Here is an 11760-nt window from a genome sequence, read left to right on the forward strand (position 1 = left end):
GTATGGTAATTACATCGTGGGGGAGCATGCCCCAAGTTCCAAAGTGCAAAAGAACACAACGATATTGCGAAATATAGCAAATAAATATGCCGCATAAATATTTACTTCATGTATCATCTATAGGGTAATTATATCGTTCAAAAATGATGTGATGATTTCAAATTTAGCATGTAGTCAATGTCCATGATGTTTTTACACTGTTTATAAATATATATGTACAGTTACAGACGTCGCAAAACAAGAGTTCCTCATAAACTACAAGTCCCATGATGCAAATGGTCTGGCGCAAAGCCAAACTGTTGGTTCGGTGAGTCTGTGGGTTCGTACATCACTGCTACCTCACGTCGGCTCTGTTAGAGGAGAAATGGCTGCAGCGCTGTCCCGTGCCCTCAAACTGCCCGGTAAGATGCCGCACTGATTTGTATTATTTATCAGACCAATGTGCAGACGTAACGGAGCTTAGCTTCATTGATAGTCTGTGCTCTCCCATTTCGCTTCTCAGCCTTCTCAATGTAGCGAAGTCATTTGATTTTACTGGCTTGTCATACGCAGTTGTCAGGTTTTCCGTTTTATCTCTGCCAATTTCTCGTGCCAATTTTTTAATCCTAGTCAAATCAGATGGCCGCAGTTTTTCTGTTTGTGTAGTGCAGCGTCAGAGCGGCACGTTGACGGCGCTGCTCGCTAATGTTAACAACCTGCTGTTAGACAGTTCACCATTAAAAAAAAATCATGACAAATACATAATACAAGCTCAGACCTGGCGACAATATCCTACTGGAAACAGTGATGCCCATCATTGCCTGTATTACGGTAATACTATTTCTATTCTATTCTGTTCTTCTTTCCATTCTTTCTTCTAATGGTATTTCTATTTAATTAAAGAAATCTGTAATGTGAAAAAAAAATGCTGACAAGCATTGATGAAATAAAATAACCAAGCTAACGTCATCGTGTTATTACTATTTTTATTTTTTATTGTTGTTTTAAGTGTGTTATTGTGCAATAGGGGGGCTACAATCAAAAAAATGCCTCAAAATACAGGAATCAGAATACTTTATTGATCCCTGGGGGAAATTGTTTTTTGTTACAGTGCTCCATTATAAACCAACATTAAGACAAGACAGACAATACGCTAACTAAGAATAGTACAATATATACATATATATATATACATACATAAGTCACTCATAAATAAATAGCTGGAAAAGAAACGTGTAGTTGTAGCAGTAACCAGTGTGTTAAGTGGATGCGTTAGATCCACTATTTTTCTAGTTTTGCCTCTGCCCACCTCTACAGTATGGTAGTAAAGTGGTGTAATCAAACATCAGAGGCTCAAAATTATTGTATATTATATATTAAATTAACGTTTAAATATAAGTATAGTTTTTAATACTTGCATGAAAATCCTTTGTAGTCACTATTTGCCTGAGGTCTAAAACCCACTGACGTCACAAAATGCTGTGTTTTCTCCCTTGAGATGCTCTGTCGTGCCTTTACTGCAGCCACGTTTGGTCGCTGCTTGTTTTGTGGGTCTCTGATTTCAGTTTTGTTAGCTCCTCTATAGGTGCTTCATTGTGTTTAGATCAGGTGACTGACTCCGCTATTGAATAATATCTAATTTGTTTGTGTTGAGAAACTCGGGTTGCTTTCGCAGTTTGCTTTGGGTCATTATTCTTTTGTACTGTGAAGAGCTGTCTGTTCAGTTTTGTAGCATTTGTCTGAATCTGTCTGTCATGTTCAAACCAGTGTACTCCTAATGAGCAGTTTCTGTGTGTCTTTGCAGGGAAGAAGGGCTCGGAGCTCGGGGAGTATGACCCTCTCACCCAAGCAGATAGTGATGACGAGAGCGAAGAGGATGACCTTGTGCTCAACTACCCCCGAAATGGTCTCGGCAGGGATAGCTGCCTGGGCACGGGGTCTTCCAAGCTGCGCGGCGGCCGATCTGGAAGACTTGTCGGCGCGGAAGACGGGGTGCAAGACGAGGACGAGGACGAAGAGGAGGACGAGTGGAGGGAGCGACTCCCCAGCAAATCCAGGCAGGACAGGAATGACATGAAGGGAGTGCAGTACTGGAGCCACAGGGACTCGGACGGAGAGAGGAAGAGGGAGGACAGAGGGGGCCCTGGAGCAATGGGGGGTGCTGGGCTAGGGCTTCACAGTTCTGATGAACAAAAAAGGCTGAGGGTGAAGAACGCTATCCGAAGTGCGTTTTTTCTGGTGCCTCTGGTGTGTGCCACAGTGGTTGTGTTGCTCTGTGCGTTCCTGATTCCATGCCAGAAGGGAGACCTGGAAAAGAGGCTGCAGTGGGAGAAAGCACTGGGAGGGACAGGAGGTAAGAACATTAATGCACATTTAGGGACTCTTTTATTAATGCCCATCATGTAACATAGCATACAGATTAGTAGGCCTGTAGTTAGCTCCAGAGTAAACTAGGAAAAATAAACAGCCAGTGCTTGATAAGAACTCGCTCTCCTCTGCTGATATCTAAAGTGAGTGGTGCCACGATAATAAGGCTTATTCAGGAGTCGTGGAGGCTAGACAAAGTGCCTAACCCTGTAATTTTCCACCTGTCATTACACAGGCTTGTGAAACATCTTTCTACCCATCACATGCTCTGTTTACACATGAAACATTGCTTCTGTTAGTGGGTGGTGTTCATGTTTTTTTCTTTTTAGGTGTCACGCCACCCGCGCTGGCACTGTGGGATGTTGATGGTGATTCAGTGGAGGATGTGTTCTTGGGTGTTACCGAATCGACCAATGAGACCCACACCACACAAAGTATGTGCGATATGTAAATATCTTTGCAGCCTCATGCCGGTACCCATCCACAGCTGTGATCAGAAGTTTACTTACTCATCATGAGCATTTGTGTCATGGTAATTTTGGGCTTTCAGTGGTTTCTTTGAACTCTTCTTTTTCCAGGCTGGAATAATTGTACAGCACACATCTTTAATTACTTTAAAAAAAAAATGAACCGTGTGCACAAGTGTATATTTATTTTGCTTCTGGCATCATTCTGATTGGCTTCTGCAGAACTGGTGGAGTTCCTTTAAATTGGTTGGTTTCCAACCATGGACCCGGGTTTTTAAGTGTAGTCGATAGTAGATTTGAGGTTCAGAAGCCTAATGTTAACCTGTTTTATCCATTTCAAAACTGGTTTTGATGTGTGTTTGGGATCATTGACCTCTTGGAACACCGAACTGCATTTGAGTTTCAGCCGTCTAGCTGTTGATTTGAGGTGATGGTGAAGAATTTGGATGTAGTCCTTCATTATTCCATACAATTTGTGCAGTGATCCACTACCACTGGCAGCAAAAAGTCATTGAAGATGACTCTGTGTGCTTTCTCTCTCTGTAACCTCTTTGATATTTATACATGGTGTATGCGCTTCATCCCAGTTTACAGTGCAGTGGCCCTTTCTGCCGTCAGCGGCAAGGTGCTGTGGAAAAATGTCATGTCAGAGGCTGTGATGTACATCCAGTGTGGTCTGCAGTACAGCACCGTGCCGTCGCCCGTGTGCCTCCTCATCTGCAAATCCTACATCATGGCTGTCAACGGCACCACAGGTTGGACTCAGTGCTGTCCCAGCTGTGCAGAAGTAAATAAAATTAATCAACTGCAAGTATTCATTTCTAAGCATTCAAAGATATTTCCTTTCCCTCCACAGGAAAGAAGCTGTGGTCATCATCAATTAAGAGCATTGAATCTCAGGCAGTGTTACTTCCAGACCTCCAGGGCGACTCACACCCAGATCTGCTTGTAGCCACCCTGCCAGCGGATGATGTATGCCAGCCTCCCTTATTTCTTCATGTGCTATATTGATGCATGTTACAGTTTGCAGAGCATTATTTTTTTTGTAGTGTTCACGTAAGCACAATTCATTCATTCTAATTCATTTAACAATCATTACGAGCTGAAGAATTTACAGTTTGCTTGTATTTTTATTTATTTTTTGCTGCTTTGTGTATTTTCAGAAATTCGATCTCTCTCTGACTTTGATCTCTGGAGAGACGGGAGCGTTACTCGGACGTGCTGTGCCTTTCAACGTCACAGCCCAAGGGACGCTGATTGGTCCCTGGCTATATGAGACACAACAAGGAGTATACTACATCCTGTTTGGTCTAGGTGACGTTTCAGTAAAAGGACTAGATGTTACAATCCCTGACAATGCACTGCTTTAAATGGAGAAAATCTTGGGGGGTGGCTGTTATGAGGAAAAGCAGCTCAGAAACTTTACTAGCGGCACACATTGTTGTGTGCCTCAACGAAAGGCAGATCGGGTCCCCCCTTGCGATGAAGGGGGGGACCCGATCTGGCTTCCAACACCTCTCCGCCGGATCGAGCTGTACGCTCTACCTCTCCACTGCCTCCCAGAAAAGGGAAGAAGAGCAGAGGGGAGAAGAGCGGAATATTTTTCTTTCCTATTCTTTCATTCCTTCTTTTAGATTCACTACCATGAGGTTAACTGCTTAAATACTTAAAGATTGCTCCAAAAAGAATCACCCCATGAGCTTTTCTGTGTGCTCATATTGCAAGAGTTTTGATTATAACGACACATATTATAATATTTTTCTAGCAAAATGGGAAACAGGTGCAAACACACAGAAATCCTGTATTAGGCAAACACAGTTTTCTAACCAGCTTGAAAGTCAAAATTTGGTATGACCACCTTTATTCTACAACACAGCCTGATCTGTCTTAGGCAGATTTCTTATGATTTCATTAAGTAGTCGTCAGGAATAGTTCTCCGGGCTTCTTGAAGGACATTCACAGCTTTCTAACTGGGAAAATAATCAGATAAAATTAAGCATATTTTCATTAAATATACTAAAGTTATTGAACAACAACAACTGATTCTGAGGAGCTCATTTAAGAACTATTGAAGTGACCCTTGAAGTTATTTTAATGGTGGTTTCACAGGACTTTGTGTCATCGTGTGTTCCCTTAGGTAATGTGAAGGCCGTCTCCCTGCGAGACATCTACTTTCAGGCTACTGGAAAACTGCCCGAAACTCAGGCGCTTCGAAAGAAGGATTCAGGGTGGGAGGGCATGAAGAAGGACAATTTCTCTTCCATCATACAAATTTACAGGTGGGTGTCTGCTATTGATGCATAGATCTGTTTTCAATGTGCAAACTCTTCTTTGTTTGTTAAATACCAAATACATTTAACCAGCTGGCACTAAAGTAGAAAGCAGATTACTAGATATATGTTTTTGTCTAAAATAAGTCAAAATCAGATCTTTGTTGTGTCCTTTCTAGCCCACGTGACCATGACCAGGCCAGGTTCCTGCTCCCTCTTGTGGCTGGTTTTGGCAGAAACCACAACAACCTGGACACCGCTTCGAACCTGAACTCCACCAGAAGTGACTGGGTGCTGGTGTATGGAGGCAGCGTACAGTTACTGCTCCGGCAGAAGAATTTGCGAAAGAAATGGACCTACAAAACAGCTTCCAGTCAAAGGTACAGTCCTGTTTATTTTTTCCCCCCTGCAGCAACCACTTGAGGGTGGTGAGGTTTGAACAAACTGATGTGCTTGAAAATTATATTTTGGCGAGGGGCGCCTTACTATTGCCATGAGGTGGTCTGAAGTTTTCAATAGTTCATGTAACTGTTGTTTTAGCAACTTTCTGTGTGGTAATCGTGTGATTAATGCAAAATCATTAGAGAGAAGAGCACTCAGTCAGATATGGTTTCCATGACTTCATTTTAGCTGCATGCCCCGATCTTTGTTGTTGTTTTTTTTTTAAAATCACATTCCACCAAAACATCTGTCCCATCCTTTGGAAAACTAGAAAAATATGCGTTCCTAAAATACTTATTTGTATGTCACAGTCAACCAGTGGCAGGACACTTCAATAGCGATGGAATCCTCGATCTTTTCATTCAGCATTCATCAAACGGAGTCATGAAGGTAAAACAAACAAACCAAAGGTTCTTTCATGCTTTTTTCCCCCTCAGGGCTGAAATTACTTTGCTGACATGTAACATCTGCTCCGATCTTACTGGTGGTTTTTCCTCCTCTTCTTTGTCTTTCAGACATTAATCATCGATGGGGCGAATGGGACCCGTTTGTGGGCCGCCGAGTTCGTGTGTCCCCATCTTCGTATAGAAACTTCTGCAATCTCCACGTCCACGGGCCAATCCGCTTTCCTGTTCTGGGCCAGCGATCCAATCAAAGCACAGAAGAATGTTACCAAGACAACCGTAAGTCTTCCTCAGATAGAATTGCTAGGTTAATGAGAACCCAGGAAGAGGAGCCCTCTGTGATCATTTTACTCCATTGTGCTCGACTCTGTTAAGGAGTCTTTTGTGCTAAATGTGCTCTCCGGCTGTTTATAGGTGTCGCCGGGTGTTGCCGTGGCAGAGCCTCTCATTCGAAAGCTCTACCTGCTCCATCCTACATATCCCACAGTTCTGCTGGAGCTCGCCAGTACCACAGACACAGCAGTCACATCTGCAGGTAATCGCCACCGTGCCTTTAAAAAGAAACATAGAACAGAGCCTCTCTCTGTACTGTACTCTGTACTTTTTTTAATGAATGACCACTCTTCCTCACTGATAGTGCGCTACCAAGACCATCAGAAAGACGCATCCTACATCACAGTGTCCTCCAGTACCATGCCCAACTCTGTCCCCAGCACTTACATAGTCAAGTGTGTGAGCCTCAGAGCTGCTATCACCAAAGGGCAAACTGTGTGGATAGGAGATGGCAGCAAGACCGCGGGAGCCCTTAAACCCGGTGAGGTCAGCAAGTTCTTCAGACATCTGACCTTCAGACATCAGGTGAGAAAGGGAATCGCAGGGTGCGGACAGTCAGATCTGGAGTGTCGCTAATTTTGACGAGTGAATCTCTCTCAACTCTGTAGCGAGGAGCCAGCTCTGCTACCACGACCCTGCCTCACAAGTACGCGGTACAGCCACAAGGACTTGAGTAAGGATGAAAGGGACGAAAAGCTGCGGATGACTCTGCACCGGGGCGATGATGGCAGTTCATCCACGAAGCTGTTTACATCACGTTTGATTCAAACAAAAGTCAAATTTCATTTCTGGTACTTGAGAAAGACATCTGTTTTTGTTTTGTTTTTTTAAATTGAAACTTTCTTTAAATAATTTAAGTCACATTTAGGAAGTCTGATCTTTACCTGGTTGTTTCTTCACTTGACAACAGCGGAGTAACTTAACACTTGAACAGTGCATGTCTAGCATGCATCTCTCGTAATTCCAGTATCTACTGTGTGGTACGGTCCACTATTTCAATGCATTTTGTCATGATTACTGTTCTTCTGCTCCTTGATGTTTTAGTTAGTATAAGAATTCTGTAAATATTTAATGCTGTACAGTAATTTATTGATTTGCCTTTTTGCCGTCTGAACTTTTTAAGATGAATGAACCGCTGTTTGCTAAGGATTATGATATTTAAATGTAAGCTGCAAGACAAAGTAAAGCGCAATGTATAGCCTCCGTGTTTTATTTCAACTTTGGGAAATGCAGTCGGGAAAATAAAAACAAAAACGCGGTGCTGTTGAGTCACCACAGGGGGGCGCTGTTTCCGCCCTCTTCTTGCACATCACAATTCATCTCCGGTTCGTTTTCCGCATTGCCGTTGCATCGTCAAACGCTGTAAACATGGCGTCGGCCCTCAGTCGCCTCGTCAGGCTGTCTATCCTCAGAGCCCCCCGCAGATCCCCGCTGACCCCCTCCAGTGTACCGGGGAACACCGTGACAGCGTGCCGGACGGCCGTGTGCTCGTCGTCCGGTGCTATGCTCCCCAAACCCAGAAAGGTGAGTCTCATTTGCACGCAGTGTTACGAAATCAGATCCTCGGAAGGTGTAGTCTCACGAGCGCCGTTAAATAACGTTGTTGTTTCTGTGGTGGGGTGTGTGACACCGGGGAGCAGACCCCCTTCGGCCTTATCCGGATCGCCCTGATAGTGGTACCCTTCTTGTATGTGGGGACGCAGATCAGCAAGAACTTTGCCGCCCTCCTGGAGGAGCACGACATCTTCGTCCCCGAGGACGACGATGATGATGATTGAGGGGGTCTGGAAAGCTTCAGGTTAGCAGGTATCGCTGGCTGTCGCTGTGGGTGTGGCAGAGTGCACGCTCCCTGCTCCGTCTGTGTTGTACAGTGTTGTTCAGTACAGACTGAAATGTGGGAGTTACCATTGCAATTAAAAAAAATAACATGCTTCATTAAAAGGTACCTATTAAGATTCTTTGTTTTCTATCATATATATGTGTACTATAATAGTGATGGATGCTTTTATGAAAAACACTGAGTAATCCATGCGAGTCAAAAAGAAGGAAAATCAATACATAGTCATTTTACAATCTTTGTGAGGGGTCACCAATCAGTACAATAGGTCCCCTTTGCTGTTGCCGACCAGGCTTTAAGATTGCTGCTCAGAGCTTCAGCTCTGTAATAAAAACATTACGCTCACATTAGCAGCTTGAATGCTTCTGTCTGCTTTATTTTTCTTCAGGCTTTTGCAGCAGTTCTTAAACATCTCATATTAAGATGTAACCGTTTACAGGCCTTTATAGTGTAAAAATAAATCAACACACTTTTTCTGCCCCTCACAGATTGTGTATTGTGTGACGATGACCACCGCCCAGCGTCAGTGAGCATCTCAGCAGATTAACACCTTGCCGGAGTTGCGTCTTTGTGCACTAGATTCAGGGTTTTTGCTGCCCCGGGCTGATCGTATTGTACTGTATTTGTCATTCACTACTCACATCTTACACATCGATACCAGAACACAATGATTTCAATAAAATGTAATTTTCTATCAACTGTTTAAAACACTTCATTGCATGAAATATGAAACTTGTTTGGAACAAAGCTGTTAAGTTATTCCCAGGAGCTGTTTCATGTCCAGTTTTATGGATTATACCTTCTTAAGGAGGACAAAATCCAGACTGTAAAATGTTATTTGTCCCTCTTACTGTTAGAGCTTTCGGCTCAGTTTTGGTCTGGAAATGTCAATTTTCCAAATACAAGATTAAAGCTTTTCATAGCAGCAGGAAAAAAATAATAATAAAACTGATGAAATCAATAATAATAATGAAGATTCAGCTCTCACATGCTTTTCCTACTGTCTGCAGTGAAAAAGCTTTATGTTGTTTGAAACAACCCGCTCACAACAGCATCTGCACGTTCAGTCATGGTGTGCTGATGGCTTTAATTGATCCAACTGACAATATCAATAATAAAAAGAGACTGAACTATAGATAGGTGATTGTTAAGTGTATATTTACAATAAAGAGAAACAGCTGTCAAATTGGACACAACCAAAAAACAGGTCACAGGGCAGGCCGAGAGCTGTACAGTTCATTGGTCGTGTCCCCGGTAGAATTTGGACAGGAAGTCGGTGGGGCGAGGTTCTTCAGACTCGTAGAAATAGCGCATTATGTGGGTCTTCTGCTTCCAGACGTGGATCGTTTCCTGAAGTTCCATTTTCCCCTTTAAATAGCACACACACACAAAAAACGGAGAACACCACAACACACCGTGAAGTAAACAACTCAGTGTGGCTCTAAGTTAGATTTAACCAGCAATCAGAGCCCTAAGAGACACTGCCTTGAGAAAAATCATATTTACTGTTTCTTGTCACAGGTGCTGCTTTTACCTTAATGACCAACATGTCGATCACACGGGGGTCGGTGATGTGCTTGTTCTTGTCAAACATCTCCCTAACTTTGTCTCTTCCTTGGCGTGTTGTGATGTCCAGCTGAAACATTGCGACTGCAGAGGAACAGACACAAACGGAGAGCCATTTTGGTTCTGCTACACACACTTTATCCAGGACATCATTCCTAAATGTTACTATTACAGCTGCATGAATTAAATCAATCTACAGCGGCTATTTGAAATAAAATTGTCCTACTGTCTTTGTTTTTGCAAAGTTGCCACTCATCATCATCATTATGCCATATTTGTTTTGCTACATCAGATCAGATGATCATCAGCATTTGGGTGTTAAACATAAGGAAATCACTCTGTTTGTAATTGATTGATTTTGAAGAGGTAAATAGTAATAATATCGTAATAACAAAATGCACTGAACAGAAAGCAAAATAGAAAAAAAATCACGTTGCAAGGAATAAATCTATACAGCGAACAATTTACATGTTCGAAAAGGTCTAAAGTACACATTTATTTAATCCTACTCCCTTAATGCTATTTAATAATTTACTCATCAGTGTTCCTCGATATAACATGTAATCAGACAATATACATAATTAACTATGTACTAGTCTGCACATAAAACAATATATATATTTAATTCCAAACTTGTACTGTTCCACATTTTTACACCGCATATGGATATAGGAAAATTGTTCTTTTAAAAATCCGAAGATTTAATGTACCCCTTAGATGTACACCTTAAATAAACCTCTTAAAGGATCTGATGGGTAACCGTGTAAGTAACCACCTGCTAGGAGCCAAAACAAAGTGAATGCTGAACATGGAATTCTTGCTAACTACGGGTGTTACGAAGCTGCTTTACATATTATATTCAATAAAGTAACAGGTCTTCTGTAAGCATGAACCCACACAACAACGTAACGTAATATATGCACCTCTTTTCTTTTTTAATCGATTCTGTATTTGTTTGTATGATTTTAAGTTAAAATGTGTGGACATAAAGTACAGAGTACATAATCCTCGATGCAGCCTCATCTGCCTGGAGCCAAAATGAACGCTAGCTAGAGTCAGTATCTAAAGGTTGCTTTGAAGTCATGAACTTCCCTTTACAGTTTAGATTAAACGGAAACATCACCATCTCTATCTGACACAAGAGAGGAGAGAGTCTTTAAAACATTGTCATATTCAGGATCCTCTGTGCTAGCAGCTAATGTTAATTATTCTGCACCGCTCCATAGACGCGACCTTGACGCTCGCCTCGCTTCTTCCACACAGTTTACCCGCTAAAGGGAGCACACGTACCTGTGTTGGGGACCTCCCGGTACCATGCTCGGTATAACTCCCGGACTCGGCGCTTAGCCTCGTCCAAATCACGGCTAAAAATCGGTTTAACGACTTTAGCAGCACCAGCTGCCGTCCGGGTCGCCGCTGTGGACGCCATAACTGCTACTGTTGCTATTTTCCGGTTTCATTAAATTAGTGCTGAAAGCGCTCTGCTGCCACCTAGAGGTACGGCTGGTTCAAGACACCGCTCACAAAATGAAGGGAACGCTTCATTACAGAATAACACAAAATTTGTTAAACTTCAGGGATATCAACCTGTCCAGTTAAGAAGCAGAAACCACTGTGGATCCGTTTCACTTGCTCTGGTGGAAAGAAAAGTAACAACAGGTCAAACTGGACAACCTCCTAAAAGATGGTTTTACAGGTCATTCCCAGAGACTCTTGCTGTGTGCCCCCCCCCCGAAAAAAAAAAAACCCAACTGATTTTTCTCATGCTAGCATTATGATATGAGACCTGCAGTCCAGAGAGTCCATTTCATTCAGGATGGGACATGAAGGAGATATTAGTTAGTCTAAGGAGCTTGGAAAGAAAAGCGTCTGGACTTCTTTAAGTTGCTTGAAGACATTTCACCTCTCATCCGAGAAGCTTGTTCAGTTCTCATGCGAGATATTAGGCCCAAGAACCAGGACCAGGCCTGCTACTGGTGTGATGCTCAAAGAAGGGCATCACACCAGCATCAGGACGACTACCACTGCTCTATAAAGTGACCTACAGCTGACAACTTGTGTCCATATTTCTGACCAAATTGTGAGAAATAGATTCT

General features: G+C 42.7%; 3 protein-coding genes across 4 annotated transcripts; 2 read left to right on the forward strand and 1 right to left on the reverse strand.

Moving 5' to 3' along the window:
• The first annotated feature begins 287 nt into the window (after window positions 1-287).
• On the forward strand, window positions 288-7459 carry fam234b (family with sequence similarity 234 member B). Its single transcript, XM_085453556.1, has 13 exons — window positions 288-401; window positions 1784-2332; window positions 2676-2780; window positions 3401-3568; window positions 3670-3785; window positions 3977-4127; window positions 4951-5092; window positions 5263-5463; window positions 5836-5914; window positions 6040-6207; window positions 6343-6463; window positions 6566-6786; window positions 6870-7459. The coding sequence occupies exons 1-13, from the start codon at window positions 365-367 to the stop codon at window positions 6936-6938; spliced, it is 2127 nt and encodes a 708-aa protein (XP_085309682.1). The 5' UTR covers window positions 288-364; the 3' UTR covers window positions 6939-7459.
• A 110-nt stretch (window positions 7460-7569) lies between these two features.
• Window positions 7570-8796, forward strand: smdt1a (single-pass membrane protein with aspartate-rich tail 1a). Of its 2 annotated transcripts, none has more exons than XM_085453560.1 (3): window positions 7570-7785; window positions 7902-8059; window positions 8587-8796. In XM_085453560.1, exons 1-2 carry the CDS (start codon window positions 7630-7632, stop codon window positions 8037-8039), a joined length of 294 nt encoding a protein of 97 aa, XP_085309686.1. In that variant the 5' UTR covers window positions 7570-7629; the 3' UTR covers window positions 8040-8059; window positions 8587-8796. The 2 variants fall into 2 exon arrangements, with proteins under 2 accessions (XP_085309686.1, XP_085309685.1); XM_085453559.1 differs by having other exon boundaries at window positions 7577-7785; window positions 7902-8067.
• ndufa6 (NADH:ubiquinone oxidoreductase subunit A6) lies at window positions 8767-11128 on the reverse strand. The gene is made up of 3 exons (XM_085453558.1): window positions 10955-11128; window positions 9633-9748; window positions 8767-9466 (listed from the first exon to the last, which is right to left on the reverse strand). Exons 1-3 carry the CDS (start codon window positions 11091-11093, stop codon window positions 9335-9337), a joined length of 387 nt encoding a protein of 128 aa, XP_085309684.1. The 5' UTR covers window positions 11094-11128; the 3' UTR covers window positions 8767-9334.
• Between the last annotated feature and the right edge of the window lie 632 nt (window positions 11129-11760).

This window comes from Copadichromis virginalis, linkage group LG4, assembly GCF_057382275.1.
Source record: "Copadichromis virginalis isolate Kocher_CV1m ecotype Utaka linkage group LG4, C_Virginalis_male_GT1.1, whole genome shotgun sequence".
Taxonomy (NCBI): Eukaryota; Metazoa; Chordata; class Actinopteri; order Cichliformes; family Cichlidae; genus Copadichromis; species Copadichromis virginalis.